The 20620-nt window shown below is 33.0% G+C and overlaps 3 protein-coding genes across 3 annotated transcripts; 2 read left to right on the plus strand and 1 right to left on the minus strand.

The window, feature by feature from the left end:
• Nucleotides 1–3597: 3597 nt before the first annotated feature.
• LOC132188800 (40S ribosomal protein S15a) lies at nucleotides 3598–5704 on the minus strand. Its single transcript, XM_059603347.2, has 4 exons — nucleotides 5607–5704; nucleotides 4548–4688; nucleotides 4295–4455; nucleotides 3598–3911 (listed from the first exon to the last, which is right to left on the minus strand). Exons 2-4 carry the CDS (start codon nucleotides 4678–4680, stop codon nucleotides 3813–3815), a joined length of 393 nt encoding a protein of 130 aa, XP_059459330.1. The 5' UTR covers nucleotides 4681–4688; nucleotides 5607–5704; the 3' UTR covers nucleotides 3598–3812.
• A 3740-nt stretch (nucleotides 5705–9444) lies between these two features.
• LOC132188365 (uncharacterized) lies at nucleotides 9445–14972 on the plus strand. Its single transcript, XM_059602792.2, has 10 exons — nucleotides 9445–9669; nucleotides 9985–10073; nucleotides 10235–10295; nucleotides 12465–12586; nucleotides 12756–12862; nucleotides 13418–13621; nucleotides 13743–13823; nucleotides 13913–13978; nucleotides 14419–14475; nucleotides 14597–14972. Exons 2-10 carry the CDS (start codon nucleotides 10025–10027, stop codon nucleotides 14711–14713), a joined length of 864 nt encoding a protein of 287 aa, XP_059458775.2. The 5' UTR covers nucleotides 9445–9669; nucleotides 9985–10024; the 3' UTR covers nucleotides 14714–14972.
• Nucleotides 14973–17952: 2980 nt separating this feature from the next.
• Nucleotides 17953–19660, plus strand: LOC132188226 (actin-depolymerizing factor 2). Its single transcript, XM_059602635.2, has 3 exons — nucleotides 17953–18059; nucleotides 18898–19163; nucleotides 19267–19660. The coding sequence occupies exons 1-3, from the start codon at nucleotides 18057–18059 to the stop codon at nucleotides 19415–19417; spliced, it is 420 nt and encodes a 139-aa protein (XP_059458618.1). The 5' UTR covers nucleotides 17953–18056; the 3' UTR covers nucleotides 19418–19660.
• Nucleotides 19661–20620: the final 960 nt, after the last annotated feature.

Here is a 20620-nt window from a genome sequence, read left to right on the forward strand (position 1 = left end):
GAAATATTTCTTTTAATAAGGCTATATAATATACTATTATTCCACTATCTTGGAATTATTAATTTATCATTGTTAAGCTTTTTCTTTTAACAAATGCTGATATAAAAATTGATTTGCAGTGTCATGTGGATGTAGGTGTGAAATATAGTTTGTATTTTTTTTTTTAACAAAGATTAATTTAAAAGCTATTAAACATTGTCATATTAGCTTTATAATATATAATTGAATCTGTTTGTGTGATATGTAATGATACTCATCTATTTAAATTTTTATTTTAAGTTTCTTGGGCACAAAGATAGGCTTTGTTTGTTGTTAATAATTTTTAATGTTTTAATGTAATATATATATATTTCATATTAGCTTTATAATATTTAATTGAATCTGTTTGTGTGATATGTAATGATACTCATCTATTTAAATTTTTATTTTAAGTTTCTTGGGCACAAAGATAGGCTTTGTTTGTTGTTAATAATTTTTAATGTTTTAATGTAATATATATATATATATATATATATATATATATAAGTAATAAGTGTATTATCAAAACGTACAGAGGGGTGCAACCATGTATACAATAGGTATAAAGGGTAACCCATATTGACTAGAAAAAGATTTACAAAACTCTAAGAAATCAGAAAAGGTGAACTTATGCGAGTTCAACCAAGTCCCACTCCAAGAGAACAAAGTATTTAATGCCAACTTTATCAACTCAATCATGTTGCTCTCCTTATCCTCAAAGTTGGGTGCATTCCATTCACGCCATAAACACCTCATTATACATAATGGGACGAGCCTCCACATACACAAAGCATGCCTATTATCCAATTAACCCCTCCAAATTTCTAAGATATCACTCACATTTCGCGGCATGGCCCAACTCACTCCAAAGAATTGAAATAAAACACTCCACACCTCATTTGCAACCTCACAATGTAGCAATAGATGGTCAATGGACTCTCCCCAGTGTTTACACATATAACACAACTTTCGTAAATTTTCCAAAGTGAGGATCTTTTCTACCGTCGCCGTCCACACAAAGAAAGCCACTATTGAGGGAGCAATTTTAAGTGTTTTTAGAATATTTTGTACTTTCGGTTGTTTTGTTAATGATTTTATTAATTTTAGGATCTCCCACACTCTTTTTGGATTCAGAGTCTTTTTTTGGATTGCGTTATGAATGGTAAAAAGTATTTTTAATACCTAAAAAGAAGTTGTGCCAAATCAAAAGCTAGCCTATTTGATAAAAATTCTAAAACTACTTCTTTGATTTTTTTTTTTTTTTTACTCTAAAAGTGGCCAAAAGGTCCAAAACGCACTTTTTTGTAAAAGCTTACAAATAAATTTTTGCTAAAAATGATTTTTGACTTAAAAACTCTATTTCTTAAACACAATCTCAAACATTCTTTAAGAGTATAAAAAATCCTCACATGCATTTCATTGCATTATTGCATATATTTCAACTTCAAAGGACAAACTCAAACACACATTTTATTGTCTAGTCATTGTAAATGAAGTATTTAATTAAAATGTAAAACAAATTAGGAAAACAAGATTTAAACTCAATTTTTTTATATACCATATTAAATTATTAATTATTTAAAAACTTAAACATATTAAAAAAAAAAATTAACCACATAATTAATATTTTATCGATAACAAGTTAAGAGTTGGCTGCCTGTACGTAAATTTGAAAAAGCCAAAGAAGGAAAAAGTGATGAGAGTAACGGACCACGTATATTCCCAAATTCCTACAAGTCTCTTTGTTGGGTTATCAAAAAGTAAGCAGAAGAAAATGTAAAAAAAATATTGTGCTTAGAGGTATATCCCGAGAGGATGCCGAGAAGATCCTCTTCCGCCCCTCACCCTCACCTACAAAAAGGCCACTAACAGCGCCATGTTTCTCAACTTTCCACGACATGATAGGCTTGTCTTCATTGTGGCATCCTCTTCGGCATCAACTGTGATTCCCATCAGAATTCTATGGGCTTGGAGGCTTGCAGTAGTAGCTGCAGCAGCAGCAGCAGCAGCCATGAGGACGAGGACGACAACGAAGAGTCTCATCCTCCAAGTTAGGTCCTGATGGGACACTTGCACCTTTAAGGGCAACTACAATCTTTGGCAATGTCGACATACTGCATATGTATCTCTCTTTATATTATTTTTCATGTCTCTTGTATTAGAATTTGTGCTTATCTTCTACTTCTCAAACAGTATCACATCTTTTACCCCTTTTATTTTACTCTGCAAATCTCTGTTTCCCAAATGAGTAATTATGGGAACAACATGGTTTTTTGCTTTTATCCTCTGTTCTTTTGTCTGGAAGATTTTCGTTTTTCGTACATCTTTTTTTTTTTTTTTTTAATTGAATGAAGGAAAATACAACACACCCATTTATTCAAAATGCTTACAATGCTACATTGTTTAGCTCATTTACCACTTTGTGTGACATCTCCGAGGTTCCTTGCACAATGAAATTAGAATTACTGCTAGCAATCTAGCCTCAAATGAGATGCCAAACGAGATTGGGATCTCCATATAAAAGTAATTGAACTTCAATTTTTTTTTATCAAGTGTCCAATAAAGGTTCTAGCACAACTGATTCCAATCTTACACAACGCGGCATACTCTCCAATTAGACAACCGCAAAATGTAAAATTGGTCACTTCCATATTTTCAAAAGCAACGGGGACGACAACAACCTCTACATTGGGCAAAAGGATAAAGAACTTCACTTCTCATGTGTTTTTAAAAAGGAATAAAAGAAATGCATGTAAAAGTTTTAAGTGTGAAAATATCAGAATTGGATTGGAAAATTTTGAGGAAAACTTTGTTCACCGGCTGGCATCTTACATGAGAGGAAGTCACTTCACTTCTACTCGTTTGGGTTCCACGAAATACTCGATCCACATTAACGTACAAGAGATACAGCAACACAAATGGATCCACATTAACGTACAAGAGATACAGCAACACAAATGGATTCGGTGCTGTGGTTCCAACTCCATCGACATTAACGTACAAGAGATACAGCAACGCAAATGGATTCGGTGCTGTGGTTCCACGAAATACTCCATCCACAGCACCGAATTCATAACCTGACGGCTTGCATATAAACCCCGTTTATATAAAAAAATTTCACCAGCACGGTATACAAAAGTCATTGCGGAAAAAGGTTACTCAAGAGTCTCAGACCTTCCATATTACATCAGGATGTAGAAAGTGCCTCCACTATCGGTTGATGTCTTAGCCAAATGATGGACGCCTTGCAGAAACAGAGAAAGCGGGGAAGGGGGACTAGATAAGACATCTCTTTTACCTCAGGCAAGCATATACATAGCAAAGCCAAGGCCTAAACAATATTGGGCTTTTTTTACCTATTCAAAGGGGGTTATGGAGAGAATAACAATCTTAATCCAAAGGAAAGAAAAAGGGATTTCGTAAGAACATTGTGTGGGAAGCAGCCATCTAACCACCTCAGTGACGCTAGAGTTAGCAATATGGGGCTTATCCCACAGCACCAGTAACATTTGACGGATTCAAGAATTACTGGCCATGCTGATACTTCAATGATCGAAGCCTAAAAATGAATTCCATAAATAAAGTAAACATAGTACTGCAATTTAGATAAGGTGAACACAATGCAACATTAAAGTCTTCCATTAATGTGGGTATAGACACCAGTACCCACAAATAGAGAAAAAACACTCAATCCAAATAAACATAGAACTATCCTATATTAAAATGAGTTCAAAATACACCAAAAAACTCCTCACAAGCAGAAAAATTTTGGCCATTCCCGACACAAACTCAGCCTAGTAAAAGAAACCAAGCACTTTACCACCAACATTCTTTCTCCTAGCCTCTTCATGATCCATGATACCAGCAGAAGTCGTCAACACAATATAACCAAACTGCAGTTTTCAGAAATATGTTTAGGTCAGGAGGAAAAAGCCTGTATAATTCTGAAAGAATAAATTAACAATGTAATTCACATCATAGTCCCCTTTTAAATGGCTTAAGTAACCTAAAACATAAAGTTTTATATCAACAGGGCAAACCTAAGACATTTAATGATAATATTAACCTTTTATATGAATATTACTATACCCTAATCCAGTCAATTTTCATAACTCTACCGTTTAATAAAAAAAAAAACAAAACCCCATCAAATTGAAGTTGGAATTTAACTAAGAAAGACCAGACCTATCAAGAGCCATCCTACATGTAGGCTCACAGCCATGATAAAACTGGTAAACTTCTTCTAATATATTTACAAAACGATTCTGATGCTAACCTGTCTTGAGGGGAGCAACCTTGCAGTCCAACCTTCAATCTCTTTAACACCAACATCAAAACGAGGACTAATAACCCCGCACTTGTTAAGCCTTCCATTCAGTTCGACAACAATTTTGCCAGACCTGTGGTCGTCAACATACTCAAACTCCCCAATGTAACCTATAGAGCAACACCAAATAAGCAAAATGTAAAACTTTTAAAAATTGTACAAGTAGAACAAAATTGTAAAGTTATCTCCATCTCTACTATACCATGCTTCTGCATAACCAGAAGAAATTTGATAATCACTTTCGAGGATGGCCTGATCATGACCTGGCGCTTCCCCCTCTTCTCTGCATTGTACATGCTCTTAAGAGCATCGTTCAAAACACTCACTCGCACCATTGTTTCCGCTACATGATTGAATAAAACATGTCAATGACAACAACAAAGCTTTAGCAAGCAGACCAAATACGCTTGAAGCAACAACTAAAAAAAAGTTTGAAATTTCCCTTTTGAATTTTTGTTAGTCAAGTATACAAACAATTCACTTAAAATGGCCATCTCTCATGTCATTCAAAAGCTCAGTCACATTACCCGTTCATTAATAAACCCATCACAAACCAATCACTTAACATGGCTTATCCCAAATATTAGGTATAGTGCAACCTCATTCTAACCTGTTAAAATTCATGGTTTCAGCAGCAACCCTCAAATCAAGCTATTAATGGAAGAAAAAAAATAGACCAAAAAGCCAAAAAAAACATTAAAAAAAAAAAAAAAAAAAAAAAAAACCGCGTAACATTCAACAGCAAACCAGCCAAAAACTTTTGCAAGCATTACATTGAACATATACGCCCATACATATAACAACCTAGAATGGACAAAAAACAACAGTTTCAAAGAAAGCGTTCCCATGAAAAACCTATCATCTACAGCCCATTCTGGCGGTCCATCAAATGAATTGCCACAAATTCGTCAAAATTTTACATCATGTAGCAAACGCAATATCATGCGGTCATCAACTCAACCAGCTCACTAATCAGTTGTAATCAATCCACTGACCAGCAATCCATTTTTAGATTGAAAATATGTAGTTTACTTTTCGATTCCCCACCAAAAGCACATAGCAGTAACTAAAACCAAAAACCCAGAAACAAGAAACAAGCATGAGCGTCAAAAATGAAACAAAACCGTGGATCACACATATGTAAAAGAATTACAGACCGAACAGACTAAGTTAAAAAAAAAAAAAAAATCAGAAACAGAAACCCCAGGGCGAATCGAAGTTCAAACACTTGAGGATTCGTTTCTGTTCGGTTCGTGCGTACCGTATAGGAAGCAGAGACAGCCGAGCAGAGGCGCCTCCAAGACCGAAGAGTTTTTAGGGTTTCTTGGGGGGCTTTGAGAGAAAGAAAGTGTGGAAACCCTCGTGCCTATATTTGGTTTGCCAAACACGTGAATGTACTAACTTGCCCTCAAACTAGGGCTCTGACAGCTTGTCCTCCGTTGGCCCATAAAGCACAGATAAGAACATTACTCGGCCGGGATATAAATGGGCCCGATTTAAATCTCCCACTCAGCCCAATTATAGATTCCCGTCAATAGGCTAAACGCCACAGCGCTCATGCTGGGCTCAGAGCCTTTGCAAACCCTTACTGAATATGACCGAACATGAAGACAAAAAGTTATTAAGAAAAATTAAATTTTAAAATTAAAAAAATAATTTAAAATTTACTTTTTAAACTTTTAGAAATTTAAAATTATTAATAAATTTTCATGTTCAATTTTTATTAATATAGTACTCTTTATAGATAATATGGTTAATCTATTTTATCTTCTTTCTTTTTTGGTAAGATAAATAATTGTAAGTAAAATTTAATTAGTTGTGTACTAAATTAACTACACATAACCAGAACTTGTAACAATGGCCAACTAAAAAGTCTAAAATTAACGTTGTCCTGTAGCAATTATAACATATAAAATATCAATGAAATAAAGAACGATAAAACCAAGAAGCAACATATTAGAAGCAAGGGGTAATTTCACTTACCCCATGAAGTTACGCGCTTTTTGCAAACACCCTCTAATGTTCAAAGTTTCTCTTTTTGATGTATCGAACTCTGATTTCCTTCCACTTTCCCCCTTCCGTTAGGATTTTCTATTAAATCCTAACATAAAGGTGTAAAATTACTAAAATACCCGTATTGAAATTACTCATTACTCCATTTAATTTAACTGCAATATGTAACGAAATAAGAAAAATGAAAGAAAATTAAAGTTCGATACATCAAAGTGAGAAATTTTGAACATTTGGGATGTTTACAAAAGATGCGTAACTTCATGGGGGTAATTTCATTTACCCCCATGAAATTACCCCGTTAAATGAAAGAAAAATAATATAAAAAAAGGTTGGCCGTGCTTTAATTTTGGAATTTTTAAACACACTATTATTATTATTATTATTGTTATTATTATTTTACTTTTTTCTAAACCCTCCTAGCATGTCAAAGGACTTCCTCTCATTTTATTTTTGTTGATGCCTTTTACCCTTTTTTTTTTCAATTCATTACACTTTCATATGATATAGATTGTCATGTGAATTTATAAGGGATTTAAAATAAAAATTATAGTATTCAAAACATTTTTTTTTATATATTTTTAAACCCACGAGAAATAGTTGTTGGAAACTTGGAATATGTTTCTTTGTTTGACACGTTAATATTATTGTCAACTCGATTATAATTAGTGTAAATTGGCCCGCAGATGATATATTAAGGTTTGATTATCAACTTCAATATATTATATAGACTTGAATAATATATTTGCATGGAAAAGTTCAATCTCGTCAACTATATATACACTATGTTATTTCAAATTCTATCATCACCATCTGCTTTGATTCGGATTTTCCCGTCAAAACAAACAGAAACTTAAGGTTGGTTCCCCAATCAATAGACAAGAAAGGTGTTATATCTTTCTTGTAGCAATTGTAGCACAGCCAGGTTTGCCATACGGATTCCACATGGCATACATATCGTGCATTGGCCACAATACAAGCTGACTTTGGAATTAATTATTGTATAGACTAAATTAAGGAGAGATTGACAAGGATTTATTAACTTAATTACGGTGTAATAGAGATTATGAGATAAGAACAAATTTGAAGGACGTAGGCATTAAAATTAGTCCTGCAAAGAACAGAATCAAGATATAGAAAACTTGCTTCTAGACTTCTGAGTTTAACGTGGTCAATCACTTTAAAATGCACTAAGCTATAATCAAGTAATTAATATTCAATGTTGGTTTTTGGGGTGGGGAGGAGAATTTTTTTTCATTCTCTTATTTAATTCGATAAGCAGTCGGGGTACAAGCCGGCCACCTAAAGGGTGTTATTAGGGAAATTGCAATTTTTATCACAAATCTCTTACAAATTTTTATCATAAATCGCTAAACAATTAAATTTGATTGTAATTGATGTGACAATACCATGTAAACAACCACGCCAGTTTCTAAATCTATTTGGAATATTTGTATATATTCACACACACAAAGAGGAAGTACGTACCATCAGATTAACAATTATATTGTGAAAACTTTGGCTTAGTATATTTTGTTTTTAATCAATTATAAGTTTATAACATATCCTTTTGAGAAAAAAAGGTGTGCATCACCTGCTAAAGGAATGGCTTCAATGGAGTAGTCACCTGAAATTAAAGCTGAATTAACTGCTTCCCTGGCCAAATAAAGTATCTCAATTAATTATTAGACTTTAATTTATACATGAAACAACATAAAGCAAGCAAATAATAAATAGGGTATTATTATTAATCACTCACCAACTGTTCCACCAAACTAATTCAAGTTATGCTGTAATAAGTCTAGTAGGTGGCCGGCCAGCTACAAATTGCCTTACTCGGTTACTCAAATAATCAGAATTTTATCTCAACAAATAACAACAACAACAACAATAATAATAATAATAATAATAAGTCAATTCACTTAAAATTGAATGAAAATAGTTTATTTCAATTCAATCTATTAATTATTGATATGTGTTTATTCTCACATATAATACCTAACTAAGGCAATCGAGTCGTCACTAAAACCTTTCTGGTAATGCCTACAAAAGAAAAGCATTACCATAAGGTTCTTTATTAAGTCAAGCCTAAGTTTCTAAAGGCGGCACACAAGATCTTCCGCTAATGGGATATTTGCTAGGAAATGTTTTTATTGGGCAATATATATTTGGACTTTTAAACAAAACAGTACCACATTGAAAAGTCTAAAAAAATTAATCCTTAACCTCATAATTTTTTTTTAAAAAAAAAAAGCTATAATTTTATATATACTCATTTGTCTTTTACATGTGAATTTTTTTTTTTTTTTTTTTTTCATGTAATCTTTGAAAATTCTACATAATGGCCAGTTTACCAACTTTAATTTGTTGATATCATATTGAAAAGAATATTAATGACGGGAAAAATAATTGGGGTAGTAAAATAAATTATATACAAACTCATGTGACAATTTACATGAGTGTCATGTGGTATAATATGTGTAAAAAAATTAAACAATAAAATTTAACAGGTAAATCTAATTATTTAGTGGTTGACGTGATAAATATCAAGTGAAGTACTGCATTAGTTTATAAGAAATTTATAATAAAAGTTATTGTGCTCCTAACAATAATTGTAATTTGCGTTAATCGAGATGAGCAATAATATTTCATGTTCTTGTTGCCGTATATTCCAATGAGTCAATGTCCCACAAGATCTTGATCTTTAGTAATTTTGTTGTCGGGACTATTAGTAATTCCGATAGTAAATGTAAAAGAGCTACTGTTAGGGCAGATGGATTTCATTAAAAAAAATACTCTTTTACATTTACCGTCGAAATTACGTACTAATGGTTCAGACAGTAAAATTACTGGAGATTTCTATCCGTTGGGGTATAATATGATGCTGAGTAGTGCCAAGCAGTTGAAACAAATTGAACCCACATCTGAGTCTCTATCCCCTATCAAGTTAATCCCAGGGACCTATATGTTTTGACCAGCAATTATTATAATATACTTGCAGCTTATGATCATTAATTATTATAAAATACAAAGTCAAATAAAGTGAAAGCGAAATCAAACAGATTATTTGCCAAGTTAGAAAGCCGCCCTCTTTTTCTATCTCCTGAGTTACCTGGACGTTTTCTATTCCTTTCAAGCAATAAATAAGCTCGTGACCACCCTATTCCCTTTGAATGGAAAGAACCGTTGTTACACTCAAAGAAACCCTACAATTCCCACCCTCACTACAAATACTCTCATCAAGAAAATTCTTTACAAAGAGTTTTAGCCAGAAGAAATAGAGCAGCTCTTCTCTGCAATATTTCAGATCATCGGTGAGAAACTAATCAGCTAATTTACAAGGCATTATAATGTTAATGTTCTTTCAAATGGGATTTAACAACTTTTTCTTCTTGGGTTTACGCTTTGTTTGGATCAAATTAAGTTGCAAAGATATTAAGTACTCTGCATATGGTTTCATTTCATTTTCTGTTTGATTTCTTAGAAAATGCAGAAACCCAGTACTCTTTCTCTCAGTTTCATTCATGCGTGGAATTCTCATATTATGAAAGCCTTTCTTTCTTAATTTAGCAAGCTTTCTTTTGAATATATATGTGACGATCGATGATCATTCTTTTTGAACTTTGAAGGCGGGGCTTCTTCCAAGAGAATCTGATCATCAGTCTGAGAATGAGGAACGCTCTTCTTCAATCGGTGTATCCACAGCTTTACAGCTTCGGTAATTAATTATGATCGATCTTTATATATGGCGCCTGGAGACTTTGTCATTTCTCGGTTTGAAACAATTGGCTTTTGATGATGAAATGAACAAATTTTCTTTGACTATTTAATTAATTACTATTGATGGCCGTATTCAATTTTTGGTTTTTTTTTTTTCAGGTAACAATTATGAAGTCCAGGTACCAAATTTGGACGTCTCTATGCTGATGGATAGCGAAGTGTAAGAGTTCTTTCTATCCATTATTATAATCCAAAAGAATATTTGAAAATGAATTAATATTGAAATTTAGAATATAGCAAGAGGAAGATAATGAAAAATTATGTTAAAATTACGTGTTAGAATATTAATGACATTTTCTTTTAATAATTTTTTCAAGTAACTGGTGATTTAATATATATATATATATATATATATATATATATGAATTTTGAATTCAGCTTTCTGATATATGTACAACATGTTAAATTATCAGTTTTCTCAAAAGTTTAAATTGATAGGAAGAGATAAATTTAATTACTTAATCATTACTTTAAGACTCTCCCTCATATGGACTTAAACTCTATTTTAAATAGGTGACTCCCTTTTAAATAGGTGAGGTTAAAATATTTAATTTATATGGGGTGAATTAACAGAATCAAAGTTCGATTTCAGGATCTTTGGCTTTGATACTATGTTAAATTACCAATTATCTCAAAAGTTTAAACTGATAGAAAGAGGTAAATTTAATTACTTAATCATTATTTTAACACATCAAACTTAAGATAGTAGATTTTAAGAGATGTCCAATTTATGTGAGATTATGTTGATTAATTTTTATTATTTTTTTTTAATATCAAAATAGCAATAAAACAGATGATGTTAGCTCTTGATAAAAATAGCAATAAAGGACTACGTACAGGTGATGTTAGTTGGCTCTTGTCTACTCAGATGGGAAAGCTCAATTTGATACCTCTTTTGTTGGATTGTGTAACCAAATGTTGTCTTCAACCTCTCACATATTGATAAAAATTGAAACGGGATTGGAGTGGCTTTTGGGCTTTTAGCTCCCCAAACAAAAAGAATTAACACACCTTACTTCTATATAGCTTGAAAGAAGTACATGTGCAAGTTCAAGTCCGGTATCAGTCGCTTATGTTAAATCACTAATTATTTAAAAATTTTAAATTTATAAAAAATGATAAATTTAATTATTTAATTAATATTTTAATATTTCTTCTCATGTGTGGGTTCAAATTCCCTTTTAATAGGTGATGTTTAACACGTAGAATATTTAATTTAAATAGGGTGAATTGACGGAATTAAGGTTCGATCCTAAGACCTTTAACTCTGACACTATATTAAATCACAAATTATCACAATCCCTTAATCAATACTTTATCAGTTTGGTCACTAGGTTGCATATAGAATCGATGGATTTTGATTCTTAGTAATTTGTTGTTCGTATTGTTAACGTACAATTTGAATAACACATAGGAGATTATGTTTATAGAGCTCACTTGTCTGAACAAGTGAGCTCCAAGCGGACTATTAGAGATATGTTTGGATACATAGACCTTATAGATACTCTCATATTTATGATCTAAATTATTAACAATTTAAGCAATAAAATTACATAAAATCTCTATAAAAAACAAAACCTTATACAAATAACACAAGTAAAGAGCGCCACACTCTAATCTCTGCAGTTGATGCCAGTAGATTCCAATTGATTTAACTATTCTGGGGTCAACACTAGAAACCAAAAAATATACTCATCTAAACAAAAACTAGGAAGTGATTGAGCGTGACCCTTTTGTCCATACTTTCATACATTCCTGTATCTGAAAATAGCACTCTAACATGGATATGACATTTAAAGACAAATTAGACATGGCAGACTCGTAGGCTATATCTATTCGAACTGTCAAGATATTTATTTAAATAAGTGAGGCTAGACAAATTTTCACATAAAACTGTTCATTATATATGTAATGAACAGTCTCATTACACGAGATCATATCCAAAAAAATTATATAGTCTCAAGTTCTCAACCACTTGTTTTGACTCAATGCTACTAGTTTGGTCCACTCTCTAATGGTGTTCTTTTGGTATATATACTTAATTACCGGACAGAAATCTCAATGGCAAATATTGTGGATAGATGTTAGTAAAATAATAAACTTGTTATGAACAGACATTTAGACCTAATTTGTTCAGGTGATCCGAATACCTGTCTAAACAAGTGAAGTTCGGACAAAACTTTCACGTAAGAGTGTTTTATTGCACATGCAATGAACATCCTCATTACACGGAATTGGGATCCAAGAAAATCATATAGTCCAACCACGTGTGTCAACATTACTGGTTTGGTCCAATCTAATAGTGGTTTCTTGGTACTTTTTTTGACAGAAATATGAATGACAATGGGTTTTGTATGAAGTCCGGAGTATTCAACAATGACCACCTCCAGCTGGGAAATGGATGCTTTGCGGTTCCTTTTAGGTCCCTGATTAACTATACCCATCAATCAGGTTTGGTGAATTTCCCTATCTGTCACCGGTCTTAGGAACATATTTTCTAGTTCAGCCTAATTTCCTTCTCCTTTATTCTTCTGCGTGCTAACTACTCTAAGCTACATTTTTGTATTTTATTGCTTGCATGCACCATCAAAAAGACTAAATCAACCCTTTTTTGTCACAGCTTATCAATCTGGTCCCTCAAGCCGTGCCGACATTCCGCAGCAGTCGATGTTTCTCTGCGATAAATCTTCAGTTCCACACTATGAAGCAGTACTAAATAATTCTCCAGTAACACTTCTCTTTACGCTTATTTTATTTTGGTTGACTGCGGGTGAGATGTTCTTTAAAGACAAATATTAATTTAATAAGTCGAATTGAAAAAAATTCTTCCTAATCACTAATTAGTTTAAAGGAAAACTTGTCTGCTTAAGATAATCTTATTCTTGGTCAATCATAGTTTTTTTTTTAAAAAAAAAAATAAAGAATAAAAATGGTTGAGTAATGTCAATTAATAGCCAATTATGAATGCATTTTTTTTTTCTTAATGAGCAATAAAAGATTTCTAGTATAGATCAAACTTTGAACCATCTCCTTGGATAAGAATATTATATCTCGATTTTGATCTCTAAATTTTAATTTTTTGGGTGAATTAAATGAACATTAATTTTGGGGCTGATGGGGATGCATGACTGCTATACTAGTATATATATATACTATAATCAATTAATCATGATGTGATCGTGGTAGATATCGATCTTAGAACAAAATTAATTCTTGAAGACAAAAACAAAAACAAAAAAACTTATATATACGCATTATTTATATATGGGTTTGTTTTTTCAGGACTTGCAGGCAATGCCAAATGGAAGGAAACGTCCAATTGAGGTCGATGACGTCTTGCCCACAAGAGGAACCGACATGGTTGCCAATTATATGACGACATCGAACGAGTGGAAGAAGACTAAGAGAAACAAGGCCACAACCTCTGAACAACAATGGCAACATGATCAAGTCATAGGAACATCCACGCATATCGAAGAGCACACGGTAAGTGAACATCAACGCTCATTTTCATAAAATGTGGCAGAGACAAATATGTAGTCGTTTACCCAATATTGCTTGCAATTATTGCTCTTTGTTGAAAAGTCTTTTCTCTTTATGATTACAGGTGCATGTGCCTGCGAGGAGGAGCCAAAAGCTTAGTGACAAGATCACTGCTCTTCAAAAGCTGGTCTCCCCATACGGCAAGGTTAGCAATTGCTACTGATCAGGGTGATGGTTAACGTTAATAAATACTCATTAAACTATATATATACTAGAGTTTTCAATTTATTGCAGACCGACACTTCATCAGTTCTTCAAGAGGCATCGCTTTCTATCAAGCTACTCCACACGCAAATTCAGGTATATATATATAACTCTTCTCGCCTAAATTAACTAGGGTTAACTTTAACAAAATGATTTGTCAGAGACGGGATAAACTAGGGTTAGCTCGCTTGCTTGTTGCTTCCTGCTTGTTTCGTTAATTTACTGGTTTTATTTTTTAAAAAAAATTAATTATCACACATGTTAAGTTGACAAGAAATTACAAATTTAATCTTTTAATTAATATTTTAACAATTTCTTATATGTGTGCTTAAACTCTCCATTTAACACGTGAAAAATATAATTGAAATGGCATGATCGAGAAGAGTTTAAATTCAAAACATCTACTCTAATATTATGTTAAATCGTTACTTATCCTAAAAATTTAAATTAATAAAAAAAAATTAATTACTTAATTAATATTTTAACATATATTTTAAAGGTGTTTTTTTTTTTTTTTTTTTTTTGAATTGGAGCAGAATTTGTTCAAGATGCTGAGTAGCTCATACAAATGTGTTAGAGCTAATCAACGGCAGGTAGATATGCAGTGATATTCATAATATACCTTTTTTTTAAAGTTATTTAATTTCCATAAAATGATATTATTGTTAAGGTCTTTCCCTAATTAATTAACCCTTTTTGTTTACAAAATGGAAGTTCCAACAGGAAATTGGAGAAGAACAGGTGGACCTAAGGAGCAACGGGCTTTGCTTGGTTCCTGTGTCATTTACTCAGAAAGTCAAAATAGAAAGCCCCGTTGATCATCATGCTTAGTGGTGGAAACCCATCATAATTAAATAGATAGAAAATGTCTAGTTGTCTACTTCTACCCCACTATTTAATTAGCTTAACCCTACCCCATATCTTTCTTTACTCTAAAGTACTCAACTTTAATTCATAAATAGAGTGGATTTTGAGAGAATCCCCTACATCAAGCGGAGGTGTTTTTATTTGCTTGATTAAAGCTTTAGAACAATTAAGGTGTGTAATCTGGTTTCTTTTATTTTCCCCCAATAAAAATAGTAGCTACCTAGATCTGCTAGCGTTTAACTTTATATTTCCTTATGTTGGTTTTTTTTTTTTTTTTTGGTTAAATACTAAATACTCTCTACGGTTTCGTTGCTTTATTTATTTTTTTTTTTCCTCTAAGGTTTGATTTTTATCAAAGGAGGTCTTTGTGGTTTTGATAATAGACCAAATTAGTCCTCTGTTAATTGACTTAACAGAAATCCACGTAGATCGATCAAATGTTGACATGTGGCACCAACTTAAATTTTTTTTTTTTTTTTTTTTTAAATTAAAAAAAAAAAAAAAAAAAATTGGGGGTGGCTGAGCCCCCCTCCCCCCCCCCATCCAGCCAGATGGGGGTGGCCAGGCCTCCCCCTTGGTGCCCAAGGGGCCGGGTGGCTTGGTCACCTCCAATTTTTTTTTTTTTTTTTTTTTTTAAAGCATTTTTTTAAAAAAATTTTAAAAAAATTTTAAGTAGGTGCCACGTGTCAACATTTGATTGGTCCACGTGTACTTCCGTTAAGTCAACTAATGATCAACTGACATAAGGACTAATTTGGTCTATTATCAAAACCACAGGGACTTCCCGTAATAAAAATCAAACTCTAGAGAAGAAAAAATAAAGCAATAAAACTCCAGGGAGATATTTAGTATTTAACCTTTTTTTTTTTTAAATTGATTTGTTGAATATATATAGTATATAGGCATTGACAGCCACAATATCAAACACAATGAGGTTCATGGCCACATGGGGTCATAATTAGACAAGTATTTACAACAAAAATGGGAGGGTTTCAAAAGCCACCTGGGTTTTCAAAATATTGCAAATGGTACATGTGGTAAGCCAATAAACATACTTAGTACCTCTGTCAAGATTCTGTTAAATTTTTTAACGGAATACCACGTCACCTTTGCATGTGGGTGCTACGTGGCATGGTACCTGAGTTTTTGAGTGCCACATCATATTTTATTTAAAAATAAATAAAAATATAAATAAAAACCAAAAACCAAAAAAAACATATTTTATTTAAAAAAAAGTCCAAAAAAAAAAAAATACACTAGGGTGGTTGAACCACCCCATAGGGGGTGGCCAGCCACCCCGTTTGGCCTGGGGGTGGTTCGGCCACCCCAGCGTTTTTTTTTTTTAAATAATAATAAAAAAATATGTTTTTTTGGTTTTTTTTTTTTTTTTAAATGATGTGGCACCCAAAACCCATGTACCACACCACGTGGCGCTTACGTGTAAGGGTGATGTGGCATTCCGTTAAAAAACTTTACGGAATCTTGACATAGGTACCAAGTGGGTTTATTGGCTTATCATATGAACCATTTGCGATATTTTTGAAAACTCAGGTGGCTATTTGATTTTGATACAAATCACAGGTACTAGAATAGTATTTAACCCTAAGATAAATTATCTCCATTTATATAGTTATTGAAGAACCAGATGATCGCACACCAAGCCCAAATCAAATGAGCTTGCAAAATAAAAAGAAGATCAAATAAAAAAAGGGCATCAACATTGTCCCGGCAAAGACACTTCATTGCTTAAGTTGGAATTGGACTAATTAAGAAAGGTGATGAGCTTGCTTAATCCTTTTCCTCTTTTGCAGGCTCATTCAATTTGGGGTTGGGTGTGCAATCAATTGGTTCTCCTATATGATGATGTCGAAAGTGCCTCAATTGGAAGATAATAAGAAAAACAATCAGCCACATCAGTTCATACACGTTAACTAAAAAGAAAGAAAGGAAGAAATAACGAGCTTAACAAAAGTACGAATATGTGCTGATGGGTTAAGAATACATCAAAATGTTAATTAAATAATTAAAATGTACTATTATTTTTATCAATTTAAAATTTTGAAAAAATTTATAATTTAATATAGTATTATAATAAAAGTTTTAATTTCAAATATTAACTCTATAATTTATTTTTATTTTAATTAAATATTTTACGTGTGTCATTTATCAAGAAAAATTTGAAAATATTGCATTTCAGATAGGCACTCATACCCTAACCTAGTGACAGGTAGCCCTGTAATGATGTCAAGCAGAATATCACATGGAAGATCTTCAAAATCCATCTTTTTCCCCCATATGGGTAATCAGTTTTTGTTCTCTACCCTGTGCCAAACTAAAACTTAAATACATATTTTGCATAAATAGGATAGAAGAGTGCTCCAAATTTACCTTTGTGGTTTTTTTATTATTATTATTTTTAAAAATGTTTTCCCGTGACATAAAAAAATAAAAATAATTTTTGTGTTTTAAATTGTTTGTAAATGTTTTCGACTTAAGAACAAAAAACAAGCATAGACTTAAATTATCTAACAAATAGAAAGAATTAATGATAAATGAGTAGTGTTATAAGGAGGACTAAATTCATTCCCATTATAAAAATCTACATCAATTTTGTTGTCTGAATTGTTAGATGTGAAAGAGCTTGAGTAATGCTAAGCGTCATCTTTTTATTCTCTTAAAATCTTCCTAAAGCTGACGTGGCTTTTAAAATTACCATTAAATTTTAAATGAATCATACTTAAATTTGATCTAATGGTGATTTTGAAAGCCACATCAGTTTTAAGAAGATTTTAAGAGGATAAAAAAATGATACCTAGCATTACTCGAAAGAGCTTATATGTGACTTACCTATCCAAGCAAAGTTTGAACTACTTGCCGATAATTTCACGATCGTATACTTTCTCACATTTATTGTCTGAATTGTTAAAAAAAAATTATCAATGAACGGGATCCGAGAATTAAACCCAATTGACCATCAAGATCATCAAGCAACAAGGAAATAATAAGGGGAATGAAAATTTTGGGTTGGGCCAATAGCCCACAGTAAACATAGTAGTCCCTTTGCGTGACGGAAAGCCAGCCTAACCCCTCACCGCACATGACGTGGCACCAGATCAGTGGGTCAACACTCGCCACCCCGACCACAGCCGTCACGTTAGCAAGAGCCACCATACTTGAAGAATCCTTTCCTCATTTCCCAATTCCAATCCATCTATCTTTACACCCCCCACCCCTCTCTCTCTCTCTCTCTCTCTAAGCCCTAGATTTTCTCCTCCCTTCTCCTCCGATATTTTCTCGGGAAAAAGAAATGGTGAGTACTTTGACTACTTCACTTTAGAGCTTCTTTCTAATGACTAATTTATATTTTGATTTTAGTATTTATTATTTCGGTTAAATTGTTTCTTGCGTTGGATCTGTAAGAATTTTTGTTGGTTTGTGTGGAATCTCTGGGCCTTTTGAGTGGATTAGGAGTTTAGTTAGGGTTTGTGAGGTTACTTTTCTGAACTGACTCTGATTTGATCATTGGTTTGATTTTTTTCCCTTGAACCTTCGGGTCTTCGCTGATCTGTTGGCTTATGCTCTTTAGTCGGTGACGATCATATGCAGTATGTTCTATGCACTTGTATGCGTTTGTGTACGTATGTATTCTGTTTTTGTGTATCTACGCGCGCGCACACAGGGAATGTTTGATGGCTAATCTCAAGTCGGTTGATTGTTCTGTGACTGTTTTTGTGCTTTAATGAATTGCCGTGGCACTTGATTTTCCTAGTTTGCTCTGCCTAGCTTGATAGTTGATAAATTCTGACCACTTTTTATTTTTTTTGTGCAACTGTGGTTAATGTTATGATAAATTCTGACCACTTTTGAATTGCAGTGAATGTTGGGTAGTTGAAAAAAAAATAAATAAATAAAAATAAGGACCTTGTATTGTTGTTTATGCATTTGTGTGGTCATCATGGGATTTTTGACTGGCGGATAATGTTGCAAGTTGTTTGATTATTTGGATGAATTTCAGAATTTGGTTGTTTTGTGCATGAAAGAATTGGTGGGGGTGTAGAGTGGGCACTTTTTGCCGATGTTTAGTGTGGAAATGTAGATTTCAGATAGTTGGTAGTTGATGCTTGCTAGTATTTCATCCAATATTGCAGGCAAACGCAGCATCTGGGATGGCTGTACACGACGACTGCAAGCTAAAGTTTTTAGAACTGAAGGCAAAAAGGACTTACCGCTTCATTGTTTACAAGATTGAAGAGAAGCAAAAGGAGGTTGTTGTGGAGAAGCTTGGTGAGCCAACTGATAGTTACGAGGTTTTCTCTGCAAGCCTTCCCGCTGATGAGTGCCGATATGCTGTCTATGACTTTGATTTTGTGACAGAAGAGAATGTCCCGAGGAGCAGGATTGTTTTCATTGCTTGGTAATATATATTTAGAGTGATTTGAAGTTTACAATGTTCTTCATCTTCCATTATCTGATATTGTTGTGTATTTTGACTGATTCATTAAATAATTTACATGAAGGTCCCCTGATACTTCAAAGGTGAGAAGCAAGATGATTTATGCAAGCTCCAAGGACAGGTTTAAGAGAGAATTGGATGGTATTCAGATAGAGTTGCAAGCTACTGATCCTACTGAGATGGGCCTTGATGTTATTAGAAGCCGCACTAATTGAATGTAAAGTGCGTGCTATGCAACGGAGATCTCTCCAACTATCCAGTTCAATGTCTATAGGTCGTGGAACTTTGAACTTGCTTTAATACTCTGAGAATGGCTTGTTTTTTTTTTTTTTACATTTAAAACACGGTGAATCGTCTGTGGTTTTATTGGCTTATTACTTAATAGTGTGAATTTATACACACTGATTATATCCCGGATTATGAGGGTGCATATCAATTTCAGTTGTTTGCTTATGTGAGCCCTATATTGTATTGTAGATCAGGCTATTCTTTTGCCTTTCCTTATACTGAATTGATTCCTTGGTTCCGTTTTCTTAAAATTGAATGTGTTGACCTATTTTTATGGTTGGTTTGTGGGCCATTGAAAGAGTTTACATCTCTCTTTACCTATTTTTATGCTTTGATGGCCTAATACTGTTTGATCAGTCTGAGATAGTGAGATGTGTTTTCATCAGCTGCCCCTAGGGTGGATCACTGCTGGTATTGGTATTTTGAACCCCATCTTTCTTCTTGCCCGCGGGTAGGTGGTGGAAATATTCTGTTGATCAGTTTTATCTGTGGGGATACGATGAGAAGCTTTAAGCATCTTTCTTTGCCTTCAAAGCTATGGTCCTGTGGACAGCCTTGTGATCTGCTAACCCATACACATGATGAACGAACACAAACTAGACCCCTGTCCTAGTTAGATTTTTCTAGCTCGTTGATCCACCAAGGGTCATTTGCAAGATTTGTTGCTCCATTTATTGTTATTAGATTTAGCGAAGGGTATTTTTTTTTTTTTCAGGAATTTTATTTAACCAATACATGTTAAAAATATACTTGATTTTTAGAAAGAGATCGGCTTCCCTTTTATTGAGGAGCCTCTCATTTTCTCCCATTTGAAAAGAGGAGGACGCAACATGTAAATTTAAAATGGATGTGAAAAATTATATGTTTTGAGCACGTGTTAATTTAATAAATTGTTAGGCAAACTTGTAAAGAATAACTCAACTGTACATGTTTTTTAAAACAAAAGAGTAGTTTGGGCGTCTAACTACGGACTTTTATATAATGCAAGCTCTAAACAAAATAAAGAAAAATATATTGTCCGACATTGTTCCCACGAAGTAGATTTTTATCTCACATTTATATAATATGTTATGAGGTAATTTTTAAAAAATTATCATTGATTAAAATTTAATTATAATTTATCTCAAATT

The sequence above is a fragment of the Corylus avellana genome, chromosome 6 (assembly GCF_965113065.1).
Source record: "Corylus avellana chromosome 6, dhCorAvel1.hap1.2, whole genome shotgun sequence".
Taxonomy (NCBI): Eukaryota; Viridiplantae; Streptophyta; class Magnoliopsida; order Fagales; family Betulaceae; genus Corylus; species Corylus avellana.

What these genes read in the sequence shown, in the direction of transcription:
- LOC132188800 (XM_059603347.2), bottom strand. Translation starts at nt 4,680, where the DNA reads ATGGTGCGAGTGAGTGTTTTGAACGATGCTCTTAAGAGCATGTACAAT. An exon ending in TCTGGTTATGCAGAAGCATG is followed by an intron (nt 4,456 to 4,547) that starts GTATAGTAGAGA and finishes GTTGCTCTATAG; the next exon opens with GTTACATTGGGGAGTTTGAG. An exon ending in GGTTGCTCCCCTCAAGACAG is followed by an intron (nt 3,912 to 4,294) that starts GTTAGCATCAGA and finishes TGAAAACTGCAG; the next exon opens with TTTGGTTATATTGTGTTGAC.
- LOC132188365 (XM_059602792.2), top strand. Translation starts at nt 10,025, where the DNA reads ATGAGGAACGCTCTTCTTCAATCGGTGTATCCACAGCTTTACAGCTTC. An exon ending in TCCACAGCTTTACAGCTTCG is followed by an intron (nt 10,074 to 10,234) that starts GTAATTAATTAT and finishes TTTTTTTTTCAG; the next exon opens with GTAACAATTATGAAGTCCAG. An exon ending in ATGCTGATGGATAGCGAAGT is followed by an intron (nt 10,296 to 12,464) that starts GTAAGAGTTCTT and finishes TTTTTTTGACAG; the next exon opens with AAATATGAATGACAATGGGT.
- LOC132188226 (XM_059602635.2), top strand. An exon ending in AGGATTGTTTTCATTGCTTG is followed by an intron (nt 19,164 to 19,266) that starts GTAATATATATT and finishes ATTTACATGAAG; the next exon opens with GTCCCCTGATACTTCAAAGG.